Genomic DNA, 27,061 nt, shown 5'->3' on the forward strand with positions numbered 1-27,061 from the left:
CAAGATGGAAGGAAAGATGAAGCTAACTGGAGCTGAAGGTGATAATCATGGTTCTCTTCCCTGTTTTATCCTTGCATCTACTTTGAGGTAGGTTAGGCTAATAATAATAATAATAATAATAATAATAATAATAATTTTATTTATATCCCACCCTCCCCAGCCGAAGCCGTGCTCAGGGCAGCTAACAACAATAAAACAATACAACACAACACTCTAAAATCATTCATTATAAAATTAATTCAAATCAAACCAATGGCAACCATTGGGCCAGAGCTCCGCGAAGATTGCCAAAGGAGGGAGTCAGGCTGTGCCCTGGCCAAAGGTCTGGTGGAACAGCTCTGTCTTGCAGGCCCTGCGGAAAGATGTCAAGTCCCGCAGGGCCCTGGTCTCTTGTGACAGAGCGTTCCACCAGATCGGAGCCACAGCCAAAAAAGCCCTGGCTCTAGTTGAGGCCAGCCTAACCTCCCTGTGGCCTGGGACCTTCAAGATGTTTTTATTTGAAGACCGTAAGTTTCTCTGTGGGACATACCAGGAGAGGCGGTCCCGTAGGTACGAGGGTCCTAGGCCGTATAGGCCTAAGAGACAGTGGCAAGGCCCAAGGTCACCCAGTTAGCTTCATAACTGAGTGGGGAATTGAATCTGAAGCCACCACAGGTGGTTGTGATGTGAGCCTCCAAAAGCTGCCCCTTCAAAATGCAACGGCCTATTCATCGATGGCATCACTGTCTTTGCTCCCATGCGCTACTTGCTCTGAAGTTTGCATTGTGCCCTCCAGGGATGTAAGTGAAACTGCACATATGCAAGACTCCAAACAGCCATCACACAAATCGTAGTGTGAGTGAGTCATGGGGATAAGTTACGCTTAGAATTAAAACAAGGAGTTTCAATTAGTTGGAATGTGGAGTGCTGTGAGCATAATAGCTGGGAGATCATTTCCAGTTATCATCCCAATAGTAAAGGGACCCCTGACCATTAGGTCCAGTCGTGGCTGACTCTGGGGTTGCGGCGCTCATCTCACTTTATTGGCCGAGGGAGCCGGCGTACAGCTTCCAGGTCATGTGGCCAGCATAACTAAGCCACTTCTGGCGAACCAGAGCAGCGCACGGAAATGCCGTTTACCTTCCTGCCGGAGAGGTACCTATTTATCTATTTGCACCTGAGGGTGCTTTCAAACTGCTAGGTTGGCAGGAGCAGGGACCGAGCAATGAGAGCTCACCCCGTCGTGGGGATTCGAACAGCCGACCTTCTGATTGGCAAGCCCAAGAGGCTCAGTGGACCTATTCATCGATGGCATCACTGTCTTTGCTCCCATGCGCTACTTGCTCTGAAGTTTGCATTGTGCCCTCCAGGGATGTAAGTGAAACTGCACATATGCAAGACTCCAAACAGCCATCACACAAATCGTAGTGTCAGTGAGTCATGGGGATAAGTTACGCTTAGAATTAAAACAAGGAGTTTCAGTTAGTTGGAATGTGGAGTGCTGTGAGCATAATAGCTGGGAGATCATTTCCAGTTATCATCCCAATAGTAAGGTAAAAGGTAAAGGTACCCCTGCCCGTACGGGCCAGTCTTGCCAGACTCTAGGGTTGTGCGCTCATCTCACTCTAAAGGCCGGGAGCCAGCGGTGTCCGCAGACACTTCCGCGTCATGTGGCCAGCGTGACAAGCTGCATCTGGCGAGCCAGCGCAGCACACGGAACGCCGTTTACCTTCCCGCTGGTAAGCGGTCCCTATTTATCTACTTGCACCCGAGGGTGCTTTCAAACTGCTAGGTTGGCAGGCACTGGGACCGAACGACGGGAGCGCACCCCGCCACAGGGATTCAAACCGCTGACCATACGATCGGCAAGTCCTAGGCGCTGAGGTTTTACCCACAGCACCACCCGCGTCCCCATCCCAATAGTAGCTACCAGTAAATAGTCATTCCCTCTGGTTCCCTCAGGCTTGGGTTTAGAGCTGAGCTAGAGCTTCAGTTAATGTGACCTAGGCCAGCTTACACCCATCCAGAATTAGCTTTATATTTTAAAGCTCTTATCTCCATGTGGCTCACAGAATCAAAGTGTTCTTTTGTTTTCTTTTTATGTGCTGCTAGAGCCAAATGCTTTCTACTTTAATGAGAGACACGGAAGGAATTGTTATCATGCATTTTAAAGACACACATGTCAACCTCCTCTTCTGCCCCCGCATGTACACTTGGAATCGCTACAGCGCAGTATCCGAAGGTTCTTTTGATGCTCTCCCAGAAAGCCCTTTTTAATTTGATCTCTAATGGGATTAACAGCTTCATTAAGTTGTAAATCTGCCATATTCCAGCTGTTGTGGGAAACTGAACTTTGTGGATCAGAGGCGCGTTTCTTGCAGTTCTGAACGTGATGTCTGAAAATAGCCTTTTTTGCGGTCTTTATTTCCCTCTTTTCACTGCTACCTTCCAAAATATATCCTCATTGGCAAATATTACCAATAGAGGGGAATGCCAGCTGACATTTTGGGTGAAGCAGGATCGCTGTAGCGACAGCCAGCAGTGCAACACTTTTTCACTTGAGGTGATGGTCCAGTGCCTTTAAAACAGCACCCCAAAAATAAGGTGCTAGAGCCATAAGTACAGACATGCGCATGGCACCAGCAGCCGTGAAGATCCTGGCAAGCTACTGAGATAACAGTGATATTCACTTGGGAGTGGTTCCATATAAGTTGATTCTTCCCCAAGCACAGAACTTAAGAAACACAACAGAACTAGAACTGATCTCTCAGCTGTTATCTCCTAAGGCAGTGGTGGAGAACCTGTGTATTTCCATATCTTTCAGGACTCCCAACTTCCTTTAACACTGACCTGTGGAGGCCATGCTGGCTGAGGTTGGTGGGAGCCGAGAATCCATCAATATCTGGAGAACCATATGTTTTTCTATCTCTGCACTAAAAACCAAGTAACTACCAGTCAGGTTTCTAAGTCTCAGAGTTTGACCTCAACTTTCAGGGGAGGTTGTCACCTCCTTCTCAAAGGTAAGCAGAAAAAATATATCAGAGCTAGAATCAAGGGGACATTCTACTTCCTGTATGGCTTGTTTAGTTTTAAGAACATAGCAAGCTGTCTTACACCAGATTCAAACTACTTTGGACTCAACTCTACAATTCCATGATACAGTGGTACCTTGGGTTAAGTACTTAATTCATTCTGGAGGTCTGTTCTTAACCTGAAACTGTTCTTAACCTGAAGCACCACTTTAGCTAATGGGGCCTCCTGCTGCCACTGCGCCGCCGGAGCACAGTTTCTGTTCTCATCCTGAAGCAAAGTTCTTAACCCGAGGTACTATTTCTGGGTTAGCGGAGTCTGTAACCTGAAGCGTCTGTAACCTGAAGCGTATGTAACCCGAGGTACCACTGTACTTGTAGTGTCATCTAGAAGAAGGAAAACTCTGATCCTAAACCTCTGCTGCCTTATGGGATATCTCTGGGAGAAGAAAGGGCTAAGGAGTCAACCCTACACAAACCCAGAGTGGAGTTCCTAAGTTGATTGGATGGCACCTTGTATGCCTCTCCTTCCTGCAGCCAAGCTAGTGCCCAACATATTGCTCTGCTTTCCTTTGGACTACATCAGTGAGGCAGCGGGTCCTCTGGGCAACCCAGGACCTCCATACACACTGCCCAAGCTTGCACCCTGGGGAGGTCACTTCGGTGTTGCTAACGCAGCGGTTAGATTTCATCCCCAAAGGCACCCTCCATTGTCTCTTGAGATAGATGGATGTCAACAAATATATTTGTCCATGTAGTCCAGCGTTGCCTTCTCTGGCTAGCAGATGCATCTCTGAGGTCTTTTCCATCGGCTGCTCTCTCCTCTTTCAACTAGAAGTGCAGGGGATTGCACACCACCATCATCATTTATTTATACCCCACCCATCTGGCTTGGCTTCCCCAACCACTTTGGGCGGTTTCCAACAAAATATTAAAATACAGTGATGCATCAAACATTAAAAGCTTCCCTGAACAGGGCTGCCTTCAGATGTCTTCTAAAAGTCTGGTAGTTGTTCTTCTCTTTGACATCTGGTGGGAGGGCGTTCCACAGGGCGGGTGCCACTACTGAGAAGGCCCTCTACCTGGTTCCCTGTAACTTGGCTTCTTGCAGTGAGGGAACCGCCAAAAGGCCCTCTGCGCTGGACCTCAGTGTCCGGGTAGAACGATGGGGGTGGAGACGCTCCTTCAGATATATTGGACCGAGGCCATTTAGGGCTTTAAAGGTCAGCACCAACATTTTGAATTGTGCTTGGAAATGTACATGAAGATACTGAACCCTCTGCTAACACTGGTTTCGGTTGGCTGGCATATCATTGTGCCTAAAAGTCCAGCTGTAGACCCAGAAGTCACTGGTTCCAATACGGCGTATGCCAGGCATAGGCAAACCCAGCCCTCCAGATGTTTTGGGACTACAGTTCCCTGTCAGAACATGCCTGGAGGGCACACACAGCCCCCACAATGAGACAGACCTCTCTGGATGTATTCCTGATGAAGCGCAGCCCAGGACGTTCACAAATCAGTCCCGGTGCGCACCAGCGACATGTGTATGCTCACTTAGCAGAGTATAGCAGAAACAATCATGGAGCGTAGGTGTGTGCATTCTAAGTGATTTATTAAGCAATATATACAGGACAAAGCAATCACGGTGTCCTCTCACTTCTTCTCTGAGAGAGAGAGAGAGAGCAAGAAAGTACAAAAGTACACTACAGCGGAAGAAAGATAAGATTGACATCCGTTCTCGAACTTTCCAAGCCTAGAAAGTAAACACTGACATGTGATGTAACAATCACACATCCAGCAACGAAGGAGTGAAATGCTAACATCCTCCATCATCCCTGACCACTGGTCCTGTTAGCTAGGGATTATGGGAGTTGTAGTCCCATAACATCTGGAGGGCTGAGATTGCCTATGCCTGGTGTATGCCATGAACTCCCTAGTATGGCCTAAGGGAAGTCACCGTTTCCCAGCCTCAACCCTGCATCTGCAAAATGGAGAGAATAGTGCTGACATACCTTTCAAGAGGGAACCTATATTGTAAAATACTATTGCAGTGCAATAAGAAAATTGGAATTGGTTTGGGATAACATACGCTAAGCCCATTGAACGCTGTAAGGCTGTTGTCCCATATACGCACTTAGCTGGGAGTGTGTCTCATTTAAGGCAATGGGGTTTGCTTTTGCTTAGACATCTATACAATTTAACTGTTAAATGCTACAGAAATGCAGAGAATGTTTTATTACTAGTAGGAGTGATAGTAAAGAAATCTATTCCTTCCTGGAAGTTATGGCAGTACTATTTAAAGCAGCACCAGGGAATTAAAACTTTCTCTATTGCTGCAATAAGATTACAGCAAATTGCTGCTGAAACAGATAAGGGGACCTGGGGAAAAAGCAAGTTAACTTCTTGTATTTTGGTGGCTTTCCTTTTCCCTTACATAATTTATAGAAGATGCATCATAGAAAGCAAAGTGTGAGAGGGAAAGGGTCAGAAGGAGAGGGATCTTATTTTGTAAATCACAGGAGTGTTTGCACAAAGCCGAAGTAAAGGTGGTCATTGGCAACAAAGGAAAAACAGCAAATGAGTAATGAAAAATGTGTAATGCAGGAATGAGAGTAGACTTTCCACGCATTGGCTGCAGAAAAGTTTACACTCTTAAGCAGTAAAAACAAACCATTAAGGCAGACCTACGCTGTCAGGAAGTATAAAACGGTCCTTGAAGGCTCTGCAGTAACTGCGCACAAACATTTTCATAATGGAAATTAGGGAAGAAAATTGAACATCAACATACAGGGGACTAACTGAAGGATTAAAGTTGAGTTGTGCAAACATCAATTAAGCAACCTCTTAACAATTTAGAGTTAAACAAAATAAAGAAACACCAGATTTCTGGGAGGCAGAACAGGATGATACAGTGGTACCTCCGGTTATGAACTTAATCCATTCCTGAGGTCCGTTTGTAACCCGAAACCGCTCATAACATGAGGCGCACTTTCACTAATGGCGCCTCCCACTGCTGCCGGTGCGCGACTTCCACTCGCATCCCAGGGAAAAGTTCGCAACAAAGGGCATCTACTTCCGGGTTAGTGGAGCTCGTAACCTGCAGTGTTCCTAAGGAGGACGGTGCATTATTATTATTATTATTATTATTATTATTATTATTATTATAGATACCCCGCCCATCTGGCTGAGTTTCCCCAGCCACTCTGGGCGGCTCCCAATCAAGTGTTAAAAACAGCACAGCATTAAATATTAAAAACTTCCCTAAACAGGGCTGCCTTCAGATGTCTTTTAAAGATAGGATAGCTGCTTATTTCCTTCACATCTGAAGGGAGGGTGTTCCCTGTAGCCTCACTTCTCACAGGGAAAGAACCGCCAGAAGGCCCTCGGAGCTGGACCTCAGTGTCCGGGCTGAACGATGGGGGTGGAGACGCTCCTTCAGGTATACTGGACCAAGGCCATTTAGGGCTTTAAAGGTCAGCACCAACACTTTGAATTGTGCTCGGAAACGTACTGGGAGCCAATGCAGATCTCTCAGGACCGGTGTTATGTGGTCCCGGCAGCCACTCCCAATCACCAGTCTAGCTGCTGCATTCTGGATTAATTGCAGTTTCCAGGTCACCTTCAAAGGTAGCCCCACGTAGAGCGCATTGCAGCAATCCAAGCAGGAGATAACTAGAGCATGCACCACTCTGGCGAGACACGAGGTTCCACTGTAAAATAAATGCCATATATGTATATAGCATATATACATCCCACAGGTGTGAAAGCCTTGACTGAAACAAACTAGATCGCTGGCAACAGTGGCAGTTTCCACCAGAGCCAGGCCAGAGTTGTATGTATAAGGCTCATTCACACTGGAATCACTCCAGTCTGTAATGTCTACATTTTTTATGGTACATATGTTTGGCAAGCTAAAGATGCTACGTCCTGTGGTCATTTGTGTGAATTCTGTACGTGACATTTATTTCAACACAACCACCTTTAGGGCATGATAGGATGTCAGCGCAGAATTATTTGAAGCCACCTTTGTCTTGTGCTGAAAGGATCGTGGAAAGAGATCCTAGATAAGATTAGGCACGTCGTGACTAATGAAGCGGCATCTGGTATCAACAGAGATGTACTCTATGCAATGATGCCCTACCGCTATGGCTTATATTTGGGATAAATGGGAACAGGTTCAGCGAAGGCAACTGATGAGCAAAAGTCAAAATTCAGGCTGGATTCAACTAAATGGTTTTGCTAGCCGGAGCCAGCACAGGTCTGGCTAACACGACTGGGGCTTTCCCCCCTCTATTTCCCATGTGCCTTAAAAAAATAAATCTGTTCTGGGCAGGTTAGAACACCCCCCCCAACCCGAACAATGTGTAGAGAGGGAGGAGAGAGGAGATGGTCCCATCTGGAAATTGGAAGTGCTTATTCTAACAGAACTGTTGCAATAGTGTGACCAGAGGTCAGGGCCATCTTTAGCAGATGTGGTGCCGGGGTGCAAATATCCGCCCAGAGCCCCCAAATTACCACGGATGGGGGGTGGTGGAGCTGCACACTGCCAGCCATGGGGGGAGGCGCAACTCTCCCCCATGCCACTGCGGGAGAGCATTCCCTGCAGAGGCTTGGGAAGGAAGCTGCATGCCCGCCAGCCATATGTTGTTGTTTTTTAATAAATGTTTATTAAGATTTTTTAAATACAAATTCAAAAATAATCACCAATATAGCATATATCATAGCATATTTTCAAAACCTCTTTGGACTCCCTCACATCTCCCGCTCCCACTTACATCGTCTTAAGTTTTAACCAGCAAATTATCGTCTTATTTAAATTCTTAAATCCCATTCTTTTAAACATAATCTAATCGTTCTCCCAGTGGTTTATATTTTCCTCGATCTACTTATCATCCTAATTCCATCTAATTTAGTGGTGGTCAATTATTTATGATCTGGCATCCTTCTTAACATTCAACCAAATTACAATACTTTTTAAAATAAGTCTTAAATTTCTTCCAGTCTTCTTCAACCTTCTCTTCTCCCAGGTCTCGGATTCTGCCAGTCATCTCGGCTAATTCCATATAGTCTATCAGCTGCATCTGCCATTCTTCCAGTGTGGGTAGATCTTGGGTTTTCCAGTGCTTAGCGATAAGTATCCTTGCTGCTGTTGTTGCATACATAAAAAATGTTCGGTCCTTCCTTAACACCTTCTGGCCGACAATACCCAAAAGGAAGGCCTCTGGTTTCTTAGTGAAGGTATACTTAAATACCTTTTTCAGCTCATTATATATCATTTCCCAGAAAGCCTTCACTCTAGGGCAAGTCCACCAGAGGTGAAAGAATGTTCCTTCATTTTCTTTACATTTCCAACATTTATTGTCAGACAAATGGTATATTTTGGCAAGTTTAACTGGGGTCATGTACCATCTATATATCATTTTCATTACATTTTCCTTCAAAGCATTACATGCAGTGAAGTTCAACCCAATGGTCCACAACCTTTCCCAGTCCTCAAACATAATGTTGTGCCCAATATCCTGTGCCCACTTTATCATAGCCGATTTAACCATTTCATCTTGTGTATTCCATTTTAACAGCAGGTTGTACATTCTTGAAAGTATCTTAGTCTTAGGTTCTAACAGTTCTGTTTCCAATTTCGATTTCTCCACCCGGAACCCTAACTTTTTGTCATTTTTGAAAACTTCGTTAATCTGAGCGTAATGTAACCAGTCTCGCACTTTGTCCTTAATTTTCTCCAAACTCTGCAATTTCCAATTGTCTCCATCTTTTTCTAATATTTCCCAATATTTTGGCCATTTGGCCTCCATATTGGGTCTTTTTCGGGCCTTAGCTTCCAGCGGTGAAAGCCACCTTGGAGTTTTATTTTCCAGTAAGTCTTTGTATTTTGTCCAGACATTAAACACTGCTTTTCTGACAATATGGTTCTTAAAGGCCTTATTGATCTTAACCTTGTCATACAATAAATATGCATGCCAACCAAAAGCATTGTTAAAACCTTCCAAATCCAATACATCAGTGTCTTCGAGAAGTAGCCAATCTTTTAGCCAGCAGAGCCCGCCAGCCATATGGTTGACGGGGGGCAGCTGGCGAGCATGCAGGGAAAGAAAGGGGAGGCCGCCGTCAAAGCCATGCAGCTCCCCCACTCGCTGGGGCGCCCCTGAGAGGCCGGCGCCCTGGCGCAAAGCACCACTAAGCCCTATGGGAAAGACGGCTCTGCCAGAGGTGTACCTAGGGGTTGGTGAGACTAGCCCCCACTGGGGGTGCAAAAACCACCTGTCTGACTATGGAGTGTCTGACATCAGTGTGCAGCTAGTGTTGGGGCAAGATCAAATGTGGGAGAAGCTTTCTGTCCTTCTTGCACTGCGGCATAGAGGCATGCAATTTCTTTTCATCCTGCCTCGTTGTCACTGTGGACACTTCAAATACTTGGGTCGTTTAAAATGTGGTAATTTCTAAGTGATTGGGGCAGGGGCACTGACACAGCTACTTGCAAGGTACCCTAGGCATGCCTTTGACATTGAATTCCACCCAGAATAATTCTGCTGGCTTTCCCTTATCCTGAACTCAAGTTTGTTGTAAAAAAATGAAATATGAGGACAGTTGGCTCTCAGCCCTAAGTTGAACTTCTTGGAGTGAGCTATAGGCATGATAAACGAATGAATCAATTGCTAATTGGCATTGTTACTTGTTCTGTCTGCTTTTTATACAGTATTTTACTGGGTCCTGATTCATGCATGTTCAACATCAAACGGACTACAAATGAATGGGTTGATGGGGAGGGGTGTGTGAAAATCCTACCATGCTTTTGCCTTGGCACTGTAACATTATTTGATATAATAATGGAACTAGAATGCTGGGCAAGATATATTTTAAATTTAAAAAAACTGAAATCCAATTATCTTCTCTCTGCTCACAACCTTTATGGAATTTGTATGTCATTCAGAAATGTTGCCACTTGGGTTGATTTCCAATGGTTAGAGTTGATTTGTGGGCGATGCAAATAGGATCAAATCACCATGAAAATTCTGTGAATCTGTCCAACTGAACTTAACAGAACCCTCAGAAAACCTATAGCCCCAATGCCTGTAGTTCCATCTCCTTTTAAATTTGAAATTCTGAACTTCATTTCCCCCCTCAGTTCTTAGTATCCTTAGCACTAAAGAATTCCAGACAGTCTGTGGACTGATTTGGCAATGCATGTTATGGGCTTTTTCTGCATGTGCAAATTGAATTTGGAGGTAGTGAAGTGGCAGGCTGAACAGTTCCCCACAAGCAAGGCCCAAGCATCCGTTCCTAACATCCCGTTGCACACAGTTCTGACAGACAGTTTGCAGTGGTGTACAAACTGGATTCATGAAGCAGCAGTCAGAAGACCTATTCAATCCAGGCAGAAGAAACTGTCACCACAAGTGGGAAATGACCCACAAATGTGTGAAAGTTTCTGAGTACAGTGGTATCTCGGGTTACATACGCTTCGGGTTGCAGACTCCGCTAACCCAGAAATATTACCTCGGGTTAAGAACTTTGCTTCAGGATGAGAACAGAAATCATGCTCCGGCAGCGTGGCGGCAGCAGGAGGCCCCATTAGCTAAAGTGGTGCTTCAGGTTAAGAATGGACCTCCAGAACGAATTAAGTACTTAACCCGAGGTACCACTGGACTGTTTATTGCTGAGAACCAAGGGGGGACGGGACGAATCACTATTCCAAACATGAATGACATGAAGAAAGAATTACCCAGAAACAAATGTATAAGATCTTCCTTGCCATTTTACCAAAAATGAAACCACAGATCTTTCGAGGTCACCCTCAGATCAAATTATTGCAGGCTATATTTACATATTAAATGAGCACTGCACCTTATTGCTTACCAAAAAATATTCATGAATGAAGGTTTCACAACACTGCATGAATATTCTCCAGTACTTCCGAGTCTTAACCTTCTATAACATCCCTTCTCAGTGCCCTGCAAGCCTCCCTTTTAGATGATTATGATGCTAACAAGCTTTCAACAAAACTGGTTGAAGAAAGTATTCAGTAATTCCAAAACTGCTGTTACAAACGAGTCAATATCCCAGGTCACACCCACACCATACATTTAAAGCGCATGGCATCCCGCAAATAATCCTGAGCATGGCAGTCTGTTAAGGGTGCTTAGAAGTTCGCTCCTTGCAGAGTAAATGGCAATTCCTGGGATTCTCCTTTGATTTTTGTGGGGCAGGGGAATGTTTTAAATGCATAGTTTGGATGTGACCTTACAGTCAAAGTCTTGTCCTACCAAGCCAAAGAACAGATCATGAAATGATTACATGTCTTCTCAAGTGGTGTTCATTCTGAAGGGTTGCTGTTACTGATTGTGCAGCCTAAAGTTCCAGATGTTGCTTATTTGGTAAGACATCCATCAGATTTAAGCCACTAAGTTAGAAAAGCTTATTTGTCTTGTTTTATACAATGTTGTATGGATTCGCTTTTTGTATTACCTACCAATATTGTGATTATTTCTAATTGTTTCTGGTAGGCTTTTGAATTGTGATACTCACTGTTCATCTAACCCAGGGGTCTGCAACCTTTAAGACAAAAAGAGCCACTTGGACCCGTTTCTGAAGAAAAAAAACAACTGGGAGCCGCAAAACCATTGCGACATTTAAAACAAATATATCTCCAGAGCCGCGATCTGACAGCGGGTGGGAAGGTGGCGTCGGGACGGTGCGTGACTAACGCACACACTGCCCCCATGTGACGTCACAGCCAGTACAGCGCCCGCCACAGTGGGAGGTGTCAGGGCGCACAATGCGCCTCCTCCCCTCACTAATATCCGCCCTGGAGCCGCGGCAAAGGTGTAAAAGAGCCACATGCGGCTCCGGAGCCGCGGGTTGCAGACCTCTGATCTAACCTGTTGCGAGACACTCTGAGCACAATTGTGTGGGAAAGTAGCATTCAGACAACAATGACGACATGTTTAGCAACATAGTTAGAATTAGTGCTTTTTCTGGGGGGGGGGGCGCAGGGGTATGCATACCCCTAAACATTTTGTGAATCTACCGTAAGTTTGGCCTCATTGAGGGGCAGTATTTCAATATGAGTAGGAAAATGAGAGTACCCCTAAACATTTTTTTTGAGAAAAAAAGCACTGGTTAGAATATTTGTCAAAGATTGCAGATGAGGTTCCCTGAACCTCTACTCCAAGGCTATTGAAAAAGTTCCAGTGCCGAGATTTTTTAAAAGGGGAAATACTGCAAAACAAAGCTATGTAAACCTCTTTGTGCAAAAAACATTTGCAGGTCTAACTAGGACTGCTTGACTTTGGAGGACAAACTGAAACATCTCTAGGGACATTGCTTTCATTTAAAATAAACATATGCTCCCGTGAACACCTAATGATCCGTTCTCAAACCACTTAAGTGAAATTATTCCACAGTATGTAATTTCAGGATGGTTATGAATGGCCTTATTGCAAGCCAGACTAGCAGCACAATCCTTCACAAAGCTTCTCAGATGCAAGTGCAATTGAGTCAGCTGGGTTTTCCCAAAGTAATTCCCCCTGAACTTAGTGGGAATGCCCTCCGAGTAGATATGTGTAGGATTGCAGTGTAGCTTTACATCTTTTGACTCCGGTGCACACTTCTCCTGTCGCTGTTGCTTGTAAGTAGCCCATTTCAGGTGCATCCCTCCTCATTGGCCACTGGGGCTAGGGCTGATGAGAGCTTAAGTTCAAAAACATATTTTGAAGGCACCATGTTGGCTACTTCTCACCTGCTCAGTAGAATCTATGCAAGGGGAATTGTTTTCCTGTTCTGCAAGCTCTCGTGGGAAACCAAGAAGCCCTGTTCCCACTACATGGGGGTGCAAGTTGACCCAGCTTTATGCTTACATATGGGCAACGCATCTGACTGCATGCGAACTTCTACCTCCCTGGAGCCTTTTACATAGGTGCGGGAGGAGATATTTAGGGCCTGGCCCGGTAGTAATTCCTCGGATTCCTTTGCATGTGTTTGATGTCCCTAGGAAAATAAAAGGGTGGAATTTGCATACTTTGCTGCTTCCCACAAACCTGTTCTTCCCTCCGAGCTCTGTTAACATAGATTGCAAGGTGTGCGCAATAATACACTTCTGGCACCCAACGAGCGTTACTCTGTAGTAGCAGGAATACCTTAGGCGCCGTCGGAAAGGCGAGCAGAAATGAAGCTTTTTAAAAAACTGAAGAAATCTGGTATTTTATTATTTAATATTTGGCCAGGACAAGGATTCCAATGGGTGAACTACTTAAAAGGGGAGGAACAGCATAAACATTTTGCTTTTCTGTAGGTGCAAGGACCAAAAAAACGAAAATCAAAGTAGGGAAAGAGAGTTTTCTAGAGAAGCCCAGTTGGTGGTCGTGTCACACCTTCATGAGGAACAGCAATTCTATTTCTACTTGCTCGGCAACCGTCTGGTTCTTATCCAAATGCTCCCCACCGGGAAGATGCCAGTTTCTCATGGACTAGGCAGCCCACCCTGCAGCATTCCTGAGAATTGTACAATATAATCTTGAGTCAGCAGGGCGGATTAGCCACTTTTCATTGGGCTTGCACTCGTGACCTTAACAGTAGAACTGCAGAAAGCAAAATGCATTACGCACCTTTGCCATAGTAACCCTTCCATGTACACATCGCAACTTACTTAAATACACACTGGAAAAAGGAAAAGAAACAAAAAAAAAAAAAAGCTACCATTTGTTTTAAATTATGTACAAACCCTATATTTTTTTTTCTTCTGCTTTTTTTGATTATACATATAAATACAAATTAGCTATTCTTCTAAAGTGGTTATAATAGTAAATAAATACAAAATAACAATCTGACCTTTATACTTCATGTGCTGAGGGGGGAAAGGGGGGGTGCTTAAACCCATATAAAAATGTACAACTAATACGTTTAAAAATCTTTAAAAGGAATAATTCTCTGATTAAAATATTTTTTCCTCGCTTTTTTCTGTAGACATAAATAGATTTTTTTTTTTCAAAATAGATGCGTTTAATTCTCCATTTCATAACATAAATAAGGTCTTCATTGGGAAATATTAAAGTGTCAAGTTTTGTTTTGTTTTGTTGCATTGGTCCATTTTCCGTCCTGCCACCACATCAGCGGCAGCCACAGCCCTCCACAACCATGTCTTGATAATTCTTTAGTACCACCTTCTCGTTCTCATCCAGGTAGAGCATGGAGATGGGACTCAGTTCTGTCGGCACGCAGCAAGCTTTGGGGATTTTGGGGTTGACGGAATTGACAAGAGTCTGAACAATGGCATGGTTAGTGGAGTTCAGGTGATCTGCCAATGGGAAGGGGCAGTCTCCGTGGCAGTAGAAGGCACTATAGCCCGGCGGGGCCACTATCCAGTCATTCCACCCCACGTCGTTGAAGTCCACGTACAAATCGTGCCGTTTGCAATTGGACTTGCGCTTGTTGTGTTTGCGCTTGGCCTGACGCTTCTCTCTCTTGTGGAGAGGGTGTCCCTTTCCGTCGTGCCCAAAGGTCACTAGTAACGGCCTGATCCGAGACCAGCTGGCATCGTCCTGATGCAAAGACCTGCTGATCCGGACATGCCTCTTGGAGGCAGTGCTCTCCCTGGGGTCCAAGTGAGCCACTTCTACCACAAAACCATGGTTGGGTTGTCCATGTGCAATCCACCGCATGATAGCCGGTGTCACATCAAACGTTTCCCACTTGCTGGCGTTACGATGCACCAAGCGCGTGTCCAAAAGTCTCGTGATGGGGTCCTGGGAGGCCTCTCTCTCGGGCTTTACAATTTCATAAATATTAATACGGTGGTAAGAGCTGCCATTGCTCTCAAAAGCGTCTTGGATGTGCTCCCGAAAAACCTGAAGCTCAGCTGAAGTGATGAACTCCCCCTCAGGGATGGAAGTTAAGTTGAAAAAGAAGCGCCGAGATGTTTTCCCACTTCTTTCTGGAAGTTCTTCTAGTGTTTCTGGTTTGGGGGGAGAGAGAGAGAGGAGAAGAAAAACACAATCAGTAACTCAGATAATGCCATGTAATATTTGAAGTACCCTACAGATACAGAAGATTTCCCATAACATTAGCATAAGCCAATATGTGTGTTAGGTTAGAAATTCAAAATGCTTTCCCCCCTTTCCCCTTTTTTCAGTTGCTCTTGTCTTTCTGTTTGTTTAGGCAAGCCCACAAAACATGATGTTAAAATGCTTCCTTTGCTGCCACACATTTCGGATCTCATAGGAGTGCGCTGCGAATTCCAGGTGGTCGTAATAAGGGGGAAGAAATGTGAGGCATTGCTTTGGAATTCAAGGGTATTAAAGAACATTTTTTAACACTGTGGTTAGCAGGGGCCCAGGGAGAGTAATTAAAAACTGACTGAGGATCAAGGAAAGGGATTGCATTTCTTAAAGATTTCCCTTAAAAAAAAACACAACGCCAACAACAAACCCCTACCTTCAGTTTTCATGTCAGTCTCTCAAAAACCATTCCAAAGGCATTGTGCCACAAGTTTCATGATTTACAAAACTTACTATCCAAAACCCTGTCTCGTAATTATAGACCTTTCCACAAAGCACACCCAGTCATTTTACTCAAGGAGGCCCTAAATGAAAATAACTTGGATGGGTTTAGTAGTTAAACCATTCGGGCGCCCTCCAGATGTTTGGGACTATAGCTCGCAGGCGTGCTGGTTGGGGCTGATGGGAGCTGTAGTCTTAAACATCTGCAGGGCACCAGGTAGGACTAGTTGTTTGCATTGTTCCTGCAATGGGCAGCATTGCAGGAATGGGCAACCAAGTCACACAGATCTATTGAACTGCAACAGTCTACAGCTGCATCACATGTTGGGCAAATTCATCATCCATACTGCCTGTCCACTGCACTGCTATTACAAACAGTTAACTGCAAAATAGGGGACAAACAGGCATACAGACTCTGCCGAACCTTGAAGGCGCTTTGTGCCTTGTCCTGCTCTTTTCTATAAAATCTACTACTAATTTTAACTGTTGAAAGCTCACCCCCTACATAATACTTGTTATTACAGGTGGGAGCAGAGGAATGAACATTTGCTTAAGTTTGTGGCTGAAATTTGAACAGGAGACAGGCAGTATATTGGTCATAGTCTAAAGTGGCCAGGGACACAAAACACCATTTCCTTTTTGTTCTTTTTAATATGGATGGCGTGAGGAGGGGTGGGGGGGAAGGCTCAGGAGAGGGGATGGAGACATACTGGGCAGGGGGAATTATGTGCATCCCATGTGGACGACTGGAGCACTCTCAGATAGTTTAAAGGTGTGAGTTTTGCTTTTTGGAAAACAACATTTTGGGGAAATGTAGTACTATGATTGAACATTTACTTATGACCAATAACACTGTACAGTATTGACAGGATGTGCTATTGCTGCCAAATTTAACTAAACCATTGAGGCTAAGGGTGAGGGAATCTGCTGCTCCCAAGGTTGATATTGCTGGTCTACAATTTCCACCATCTGACTGATGGGAGTTGGAGTGAATCTTCATTTGCACTTCAGAAATAGATTCATGTGCAATTCAAAGAAATCTAAGAGAAAGCAATGGGAAGATTTGACCTCCCCTGTTTTATTCCATGGGCTCAGTATGTGATACAATATCCATATTCTCAAATAGCCTCTAAATTGGGTTACAAACAAGCAATGTGTCCAGCCCACTCGGTAAACTACGTAATGATAATACCACCACACATAAATGCAACAACTGTGGCTAAGTCTAAGCATATTGTGAACTATCTTAACAGCGACATTGCTCCGCTGGTGTTCCATTTACTTGGAAGTGTCACCAATATTAAATTCCAAAGGAACAAGTTTTGGATTCCAGCCTAACTGTTCCCACTGCAGCTTTGGAAACACAACCATAATCCAAAGGTATCTCCTTATTCCCCAACATCTGACTTCAGAGTCCCTTTCCTCTATGGTCACCTAAACAAGAGCTTGCATTTAAAGGACACAAGTCTATGGAGGACAACGGGTATCTCCCAAGCATTTGCAGGAAAGCTAACTATAATTGGCTCCCTCTAAATGTGGTTGTCCTGAGCACTCTACACCCATCTGCAGTGAGGCCACATGAATGCCTGAGCACATGGAGTCTCTTGCAGGGGTGGCCCTGACATGCTTTAGGGTGAAACCACCTGGTGAAGTGGCACCAAGATAGGTGCAGGCTACAAAATGGCAGGGAGTGGTTTGTGAACAGCATTGTAAGACTCCTTTCAAAGTGCTGGCTATAGGTGAGGTGTGTAGCATTTGACAGCAAGATGTCTTAGGGTCGGACTCTCAGCAACTCTGTAAGCATCTCTAAAAAGTGCCAGGACAACAAGATGAGGGGATGTGGGGAACTGTGGACCCCTGTTCCCAACCACCCCAGGCAGCATGCTCCAGTGTTTAGGGCTGATGGGAGTTGCAGCCCCAGCAACATCAGAAGGGCCACAAATTCTCCATCTCTCCAGAAGAACATCTTCTGAGGAAAACGGAAGCCATTTCCCAGTCCTTTGAGTCTACACTCTTTCCTGGGGTTTCCACCCACCACAAACCCCTGGTGCCCTTCCTTCAAGATCTACTTCACCCTTGTTTTTCCTTGCCCTGTCCTGATGGGAGTCCCCCTGCTTCCTTTTACTCAGAGGAAAAACTGCTGCAGTGTTTTATCCTGCACTGCCCTGTCCCCTAGGGCCATCTTCTATTCTCACCCTACCGCATCTGGTGACTCCTCACTACCTTTTAGAGCCAGCAACGGGCTGCCATCTTTCAGTCTCTTTCCACCCAAACCCCTCCTTGCCTCTTGCTTTCCCATTCCCGCCCTGCCCCCGCCTAGTTTTGCAACAGGGGAAAAAACAGCCGCTCACCCAATGGCTAGGGAGGGTTCGCAAGAATAACAAGCCACAGCCACGCTGTGTTTACCTCACATTCGATTTGTTTTTAATTCCTGCCCTATCTACATCATTGGTGCTTTAATTGGACACTTCTCTTAAGTGGCTTTGAAGTGACATGTGCAAAACAAAGGCAGAGCTAAACAAACCCCCGCCCCATCCCCAAAAAACCCCAACGAACCCATGTTTTGCACGGTTGCAAAGGTGCAAAGGCAGAACTTCTGCCTTTGCCCAGAGAGGTCAGCTAGAAATTAAAGATTAGTGGCAGAGACTCTACTCATGTGCTTGCTGAGGAGAGATGTTAGGGGGGGTAGGAACCAACACAGTGGCTCCATGGTTGTGGAATTCCCTACCCAGAGAGGCAAAATCTTAGAATTGTAGAGTTGCAAGAGGCCATGAAGGCCATCTAGTCCAGCCCCTTGCAGTGCAGGAAACTTTGTCCAAAGTGGGGCTTGAACTCACAACCCAGAGATTAAGACTCTCATGCTCAACTGACGGAGGGAGAGGCCTCTTATTTTAACTGGGCTGGTTTATGATATTGGATGTGACGGGGAGGGGGGGGGGAATATTGCAAGCTGCAAACAGTGCACTTGCAACAAGGGCCTGTGGGTTTATTAAAGGAAATAAAGAAACAATCTAACGATTTGCTCAAATAATTTGTGGCACTTGAACTGCGAGAAAAAGTAAATGATCGCGTCAGGTTTTTAGAGCTTTCGGAGAAAAGTTAAGTGTGTGTGTTTTTTTCTGTAGCAAGCTATGGCAAAACAGTCAGAGGGAAAAACAGGTTTTCCTGTGGGTTCTCTGTAAGCACATCTGTATCCTGGTCACAGGAGGTGTGGAACCTGCAGCCCTCCAGATCTTGCAGCCCTCAACCGCCAGCAAATTAGCATTGAACCAGTTCCTCCACACTATTTCTCGTATTTAAACCCCACTATTGTCTAGGCACTCCCTTTCCTCTCAAGCGCACCTGTGAAAGGGCCTTTCAGTAGCTGGCATGCGAGGGATACGCCTCGGGGCATAAGGTGGTGGTGATGATTATTACCATTATTAATTAATTAAATTTCTATACTGCCCTTCATCAGAGGATCACTGGGTGGTTTACAATATAAACCCCCCCAAAAACACCTACCATAATGGTTATATTCCCTAACATCCTTTCTATTTCCCAAAGCCTTTAAAAACTAACCTGTTATCTCTGCTGCTGTTTTTAAGGCAGCTATCTCTAGATAAGCTGCTTTTATGTGTTTGCTTTTATTGTATTATTTTTTTTGGGGGGGGGGAGAACAGGCCTTTGAATCAGCTTGAAAGAACAATAAATAACAGACTTAGGGAAAGACTTAGACCTGGGTTCGAATTCTCTCTTGAGCTATATAGATCACTGGACCAAAATGGCCAAGTCATTGCTTCTCAACTTCAGTGGGACTTACTCCCAAGCAAATGGGTCTAGGCCCAAGGGTTTATTTTGTTGGACTAAGGATTGTTAAAGAGTTGCAGTGAGGAAGCTGACCCAAACACTTGCTAGCCTTCCCTCCCTCTGCCCACTCATCTATGTATGTAGTTCTGTGTTAAGATGCATTTTGGCACAATTGAAATGTTTACTGGAAGTTCTCCCATTCATTAGTTTTATATTCACACACACAAAGCAGTATAAGCCACAGTGCAAGTTTAGGTTACACCATTAATCTCTTTCCTCATTAAGACTTGCTATTAGTTAGAATAATCACTACGTAGGCCACACCCCTTGTGGAGAAACTTAATTAAAATACATATTTATGTATCTTTCCTTGCCAACCCAGCTCTATACTATATGTAACCTAAGCAGTTGCTTCCGTCTCTCCCCCCCCCCCCCCAGTTCCACAATCCATCAATGCCGCCCGTGAAAAGGTTGACTACTGCAAGTTTATAGCCTTTCTGCAGAAGACACTAGATTCACATCTTCTGAATGCTTATGATTTGTACACGTTGCATCAAAGTATCTGTGGTTGGGATGCAGAAACACAGAAAGGAACCTGTAAGTCTAGCTAATTCAATGTGACTTTGCTAATCACACACACACAAAAAATGTGCTTAGGGTCATAAATGGAGGGGAGAAGAAAGAGGATTGCCGCAATCATGGCGAAACTTTGGGATTTGCATTGAACAGAGATGGCAGCAGCAGCAAAAAAAAAAAAAAAAAAAAAAAAAAAACCTTTGCAAATACAATGTAAAGCTTTGCCCAGTAGTGCTACAGACAAGTTCATTCAAGTTTAAGGAACTCGGATATAAGCACTTTGCATAAAAGTTCAAGCAAGTTGCCTTTCATTTAGCAAACTGGCCTAGTTCAAAAATGCGAGAATAAGTGGCAACAGAGCATCTGAAGATTGTGTTGCATTTACTCCCAATTGTTCTGTCTGGTTAAGTACATATTTGCTTGTGGCTTTTAATCTGAGTGACCTAAAGCCCCAGGTGCCCATGAAATCCAGTGGGCAGCTGCTCCAAAACTTATCAGCCTTGCTTTCTGAAGGGCTTACCTTGGGTCTCCACTAAATCTAGATTTAAACAGAAGACAAAGTCATGGTGGAGACAATACAATTGATTGTTAAATTGATCTCTCACGGGGATTAGATGGGGATTAGAAATCCTTCCAAGTTACCCTGATTGCCAACTGTAAATTAGACAGACTTTTTTTTTCCTATTTAGCCTGCAACATTTAAATTTATTGGTAGGAACTCATAATCTGGACAGAATCTGTAGAATTAAAAAAAACACCTACTTCTCTTGCACTGAATCAATGTAAGTCAATTTTTAAAAACTGATAAATGAATATGGCACAGAACAAAGAGTTCAGCAGAGTTAGAAATGCAGTTTGCCATTCTTAACGTTTAATGACACAAACATAGCCAGCAACTAAAATTGCTAGCTATTTAAAGGGGGAAATGCGACATTCCTTGTACTCCTCCTCATTTTTGCTCCAGGTTGTTTCCTACCATCTGTACGTTCATCACCTCAAGGAAAAACTGGTCTCTACACTCCTCTGGGCAAATTGGCCACCCACATTATTAGCATAAGCATATGCGGGATACTGGTTCTTTAGGAGGGTGGGAAGGTAAATTCTGCCGCCAACACAAAGGCAGTGACAAGCTCAATCTTCAGAAATATATTTAGAAAATTAAATAATCTTTTTTAAAAAAACAAAAACTTTTATACATCTTAGGCAAATTAAGGCATAGGGGCTGGATCTGGCCCAATCGCCTTCTAACTCCAGCCCACGGACGGTCCGGGAATCAGCATGTTTTTACATGAGTAGAATGTGTCCTTTTATTTAAAATGCATCTCTGGGTTATTTGTGGGTCATAGGAATTCATTCATTTCCCCCCAAAAAATATACGGCCCCCCACAAGGTCTGAGCTTTTAAAAATGTCTCAAAATGCAAGGCCATGTGTTTCAGTGATGTTCATCATCATGCAGGGGAGGGGATACGCAACGTGTCAGTGTTCTTCAAATAGCATTTTTTTAAGAAATCACAGGCTGAAACTGCAATCTTTGGGTTGGTTGTAATTCCAGAGATGACCCATGGAAATCAACGGGATGACTAAGTGAAGTCTCACCGATTCCAGCGGGTCTGCTCTAACAATGGCTTGCGCTTGGATCCAGCCCAGGAGGCTTGGCAGCCATGCAGAGGTAACCATTTCTGGTCTTTTGGGGATCCAAAGGCTAATGTGCATGTACTGAAATGGGCATGGTACTGTCTTCGCATACACATCTACATTAGTGCAAACATGATTTCATGTTTTGAAAGCTTCCCACCCACCACAATCATTCAAAATAGTGGCCAGAATTAAACAGATGAGTCCAGTCACACAGCACAGAGAAGGAGAAAGAGGGAGATTGTTGCAAAATGCTTGCCCTGATCAGAGGAGTGAGATGTTGAATTCCTCCTGGTGCTTCCAGGTGTGAGCTTTGACTGTGAAAGAAGGCTACCTATTTCCAAGTCAACATGGGCAAGATTAGTTTCAGAACCCCGATTCATTTTTCAGTGGTTGAGACAGGCCTGCACTGAACTAAGAGGAAGGTGAGAGGAGTTTGAGCAGAAACACCACAAGGAGAGACTCACACTTCAGCTGTATTCACACAGTGCGGTGATCTTTTCCTTCCTAGCATAGATGCTCAGAAGGAAAAGCCGTACATTTAAACTGCACTTTTCAGCTAACCAAATTTGAGCGATATGCTTTGTCTCATTAGAGCGTACCAGTGTAGCAGCAACCAAACCAGACGGAGTTTCAAATTGCATAATGAGGAATTCACAACTGCTTAAATAGCAAGAGATACATCGCATATATCTAATGGGTGAAGTTTAAGGAGCACAAGAAATCAAGGCCATTGCTGCATTGGGCCTTCCCACATATTCAACCACCAAACATCTTGGCAAATGAAGCATTCCATTTTGCAGGGGGCAGGGGGGTGGAATCTCCAAGCCTATTTTTGTTAGGGCTTGGGCAGTGGAAGCAGGAGCTAAGAGCATCCCTCCTTACCTTCATGGTGGAAGCTCCTAACAGTATTAGCTCTGCTGGCAGCTCTCTCCAGGTTATAGTCCATGGTTGTTGGCTTCTGGCTGGTGTGCAGATGGTAGAGCTCCAACATATAGGGAGGGATGATGATGTCCTTGCTTGGGGTGGGCCGCCGCGTGAGCCCAAACATATTGAGCAGGCGCAGTTCAAATTCGCGCAGGATCCCTTCGGAGAGTTGCAGGGGAGTGACGCGGCCCAAGTCTCCGCTGAACCTTCTCCTGTCGGCCACCTCCGGGATGAGGCTGGCCAAACCACCCAGCAGTATGTGATAAAGCAGCAGTAGAGAGCAGGTCCTGGCAACCATGGTCATCAACCTGGGGAGAATGGAAGAGGTTGAGTGGGCAGGCGAGGAAACGCTGTAGGGCAAAACCAGCATGAGCAAAGTGTAAGGTCCTTCTAAGCTTCACGGCTGCTTTCACTCCATGAAACATAGGAAACCACCTTCTACAAAGCCATTCCATTGGTGCCATCTAGCTCAGTCTTATCTGCCAGTAAAGGTAAAGGTAAAGGGACCCCTGACCATTAGGTCCAGTCGTGGCCGACTCTGGGGTTGCGGCGCTCATCTCGCTTTATTGGCCGAGGGAGCCGGCGTACAGCTTCCAGGTCATGTGGCCAACATAACTAAGCCGCTTCTGGCGAACCAGAGCAGCGCACGGAAACGCCATTTACCTTCCCGCCGGAGCAGTACCTATTTATCTACTTGCACTTTGACGTGCTTTCAAACTGCTAGGTTGGCAAGAGCAGGGACCAAGCAACGGGAGCTCACCCCCTTGTGGGGATTCGAACCGCCGACCTTCTGATCGGCAAGTCCTAGGCTCTGTGGTTTAACCCACAGCACCACCCATGTCCCTTTATCTGCCAGTAGTTTTGTATAATTTCAGACGGGATATGCCCAGACCAGCCTGGAAATGCCAGGGATCCAACTAGGGTCTTTCTGAATGCAAAACAGTAGTTTTATCATTGATCTATAAATAACCCTTCCCAGCTCCCATGGTCCTTGTAGGTAGGACCTTCTCCATCTCCCTGAAAGTGAAGTTTATGAGAGACAGTCCTGACCCCAGTGGGAACTTTGGTACTGACATGAACTGTGACAGGATATTGTTTTTCCTCTCTCTCATATGTCCACAGTTGCTGGGGTGGGTAGCAATCTGCCAGCACATTATGGAAGCTGCCCACGTGGACTAAGATTGGTAGGAACTGGTATTATGGGCAATGGGGAATAAGTAGCTGAAAGCGAAGGCAGTTCACAATCCTGCGGCTGAAAGGCCCAAGCAAAACCCACAAATGGATCCTCTTAATCCTGAAAAAAACGGGTTATACTCAATTGTTACTCAGAGTAGGCCCACTGAAATCGATGGCCATAAGTAACCTGGGTTCATTAATTTCAACAGAGTAAACATTAGTTGAATACAACCCATAGAAGCTGCTATCATTCCTCTAGGCAAGTCACACAAAACAATATTGGTAACACACAACCTGCTCCCCACCATGGACAACTTTGTGATTGCTGGCAAAAGAAAGGACTGTGTGAAATGGAAATTTCAGAAGGGAGCAAGCACATGAAAGACCCTGCAGATTTGGGTGGCTCACTTAAAAATGCCACCCACAACCCCTTGAAGGAAGGGTGGGATAAAACCCTGCAGCAAGATATTGACACATTCCTCCATGATATGGCGTGGGGGATACCTCCACAATCACATGAATTTTCATAATTATATCCACAAGCCCACACTGTGGCTCCTGGGCTATTTGAGTGCAACTGTTCACTCCAGAGAATAAATAGAGACAGAACTGTTATAATTAGTATTGTGTGAAGAGCCCCCAAGCATAGGTGCATGCTGGGACGTAGCTGAAGGAAGTACGTATTGCAGGGTGTGGTGTGGTGGGGTTTTGGGGGGAGGCTGGAGAGCCAGCATTATGGGACTGTGATCTTTGAGCTGCTTCCTAGTTTGGCTCTGTTGCATTGGTGGGAGGACAAAACCCGGGCATGCATGTAGTAGAAGGTGTGGAATGAGGAGGCAGGAGGTGAATATGGTAAAGAAAGAACAAATAATCACGGAGTGGCTTTTTTAGAAATGGGGATGGGGAAGGACACGTGCCTTTTTGACTGCAGTGAAACATTTATCAAGAGGAGCTTCCAGCCTCCTAGGTCTACAAGGAGAGTGGGCTTTAAGTTTTATAGCCCATCAATTCCCCAAGGGCTGGACAAAACCACTGGAAACAATTAGAGGATGCACCAAGGCAACAAGTCAGCACAGAATGAGGCATTCAAAACCAAGTGCACCTGACAGTTTGCTGGATTGTGACCTGAAACTGCCTGACTCCCCGCTTTCTCCCCCTCACTCCCTTCCTTTTCATACTGTAACCTACACATAGCTAATGGAAACCTTATTTCATCTCTTCCCCGCCCCCTTCGCTCCGCATTTTAATAGTTTGGGGATCCAGCATAATGAGCAGGGCATCGGCAGCCACAAGCAAAAAACTGCAAAGTTGCTAGCTAGAACTTTATCCATGTGAGCCGTTTCATTCAAGGATCTCATTTACAGGGAGAGAGCGCCTTTCTGCTGCTTTAGATCAGGGGCGCGTGCGCTCCTTTAGTAAAGTGCTTGGACGTGCATTTAGGCTTGTTGGAATTTCATCCTTTCAAAAGCCTGCTACAATAAAACCGAGCTAAAACTCCACTCTCCAGCACCCCTTTCCCGTGCCTCGGATTCATTCGGCTACGGTAAATGATCCTCTCTAACTGTTAAGAGGCCAGCCGTGATGAACTTGTGGCCCTGCAGACTTCGTTGGACTCCACCTCCCATCAACCCCAGCCAGCACGGGTGATGGTCAGGCATGATGGGAGCTGTAGTTCAACAACATCTGGAGCCAGTTCCCCACCCACAGTTTATGCGCGGAGATGTTTCTACCAAAATCAATGGGATTTGTGAATGGAGGTGCGCGGGGGGCGCGTTACAATAATGGGCTAGAAAGGGACTCAGGTTTCAGAAGCTCCCGAAACAGCGGTGGGTGGCGATCCGGCAGTTTGCGGAGCGAAGCGATACACCCCGAATAAAGTAGCTTCAGCAAGTGACCGGGCCAGCAGAGCAACGCAGGCAGCAACTTCGGAGGCCTGCTGGAAGTGTTTCCCAGCCAGGACTTCTTCCAATACAAAGGATAGGATGCTGCCGCGTAATAACCAGCCCAGTCCTCTCCCCGCCCGCCACCTGTGGCCCGGGATATTGCAAGGCGCTTAGGATGGGCGCTGCAAGCAGTTAACTTGCGCAGCGAAGTGTTCTGGGGAAGAGGGCAGCTGGGCGGGGGTCTTGTCGCGGGGGAGAAAGAGCAGGGGGGAAAGCAAAAGGGGACTGTACCGGACACACACCTCCCGCAGAAATGTCTCGTTTACCATTAGCTTTAATTCATACTTCCTAGTTAGACTCGCGACTGTTTTTGTTGTGGGGAGGGAGGTATGGATGATCAACAGTCTGGGGAACGCGGAGGAAAAAATCTGTAGGGAGTCCCCGCGGGAAGTTTCCCGGCAGGTGTGGCCATGTGCCGAGTTCGAAACCGCGCGCGCCCTCCTTCCCCAGCGCCCCCCGCCTCCTGCTACCTTTTAGGATCCCGCCGATCGCCTAAGAAGCAGCAGCAGCACACTCGGGCACGTCCATGGAGCCACCCTCCACATGGAAGTAGCGTGGCCGATCAAGCGGGGGGGGGTGCGATCCGTCCTTTCTTTTTCTTTTTTCTTTTTTGGGTGCTGGTGGTGGTCTTTCCCCCCCACCTCCTTACTCCGGGATCGGGAGGAGAGCTGTCCACGAGCGGCGAGGAGCTGTGCTCAATTTCCCTCCCTCCCTGGGAAGTTTGCGGCGAGCGCAGCCGAGGCAAAAGGGGAACCAAACGTTCCAAGCGCCTCCGAAGCCTCAATCTCTAGTCGAGCTCCTCTCCAGCGCTGCAGCCCGAGCTCGCTTCTCGGCGCAGAGGAAGAAACCTCCCGGGCATGGTCTCGCTCCTGGTCTAACCTGGACGAAGCGAGGAGGAAGACGAGGAAGAAGACGACGCAGACGCGGCGGTCGCGGATTTGCAGCTGCTCTCTGGCCCGCTGGCCTCTCCCGGGCGCCGCATCACTCCCGGCTGCAAGGGCGCTGCCCCAGAGCCAAGCTCGGGGGAAGAGCACGCACCGCCGGCGTCCTTCTCCAGGGCCCGGCCCGCCGGGGAAACATGCTCAGGATCCGAAACTGCCGGGGAAAGGAGCCGCGGAGGGTCGGGGGAGAAGAAACGTCCCTTTCCCGGGCCGAGAGCCGGCAATGCGCGCCCCTCGGCGCTCCTACTCGGATGTCAGTAGAAAGCAGCTCCCTTCTCCTTAAGAAAATGCCCTTGGCATCAGCAGCTGTGAAGCGTTGGATTCCGCCTCCGATCTCTCCAAACGGGCCACTTTCCCCCCACTCCTCTGGGTCGTGCGCTTTCGTTCCTGGTTGCAAAAGAAAAGCAGCAACAAGAGCGAGCAGGCAGAGTTAGTGGCCCGGCCAGCCGCTGCCGCTGCTCCTCCTCCTGTTGCTGCTGCTCGGTTCCGGCGGCTCCTGGTGGTGGCTCGGCGGCAAGAGCGCACGACCCGGCTCCTGCCTCTCTCCGCGCGTTGC

The 27,061-nt window shown here is 46.1% G+C and overlaps 1 protein-coding gene across 1 annotated transcript; it reads right to left on the reverse strand.

The window, feature by feature from the left end:
• Nucleotides 1-13,207: 13,207 nt before the first annotated feature.
• BMP2 (bone morphogenetic protein 2) lies at nucleotides 13,208-26,791 on the reverse strand. The gene is made up of 3 exons (XM_079970998.1): nucleotides 26,035-26,791; nucleotides 22,404-22,753; nucleotides 13,208-14,973 (listed from the first exon to the last, which is right to left on the reverse strand). The coding sequence occupies exons 2-3, from the start codon at nucleotides 22,747-22,749 to the stop codon at nucleotides 14,129-14,131; spliced, it is 1,191 nt and encodes a 396-aa protein (XP_079827124.1). The 5' UTR covers nucleotides 22,750-22,753; nucleotides 26,035-26,791; the 3' UTR covers nucleotides 13,208-14,128.
• Nucleotides 26,792-27,061: the final 270 nt, after the last annotated feature.

Source organism: Podarcis cretensis (assembly GCF_951804945.1).
Source record: "Podarcis cretensis genome assembly, chromosome: 3".
NCBI lineage: Eukaryota > Metazoa > Chordata > Lepidosauria > Squamata > Lacertidae > Podarcis > Podarcis cretensis.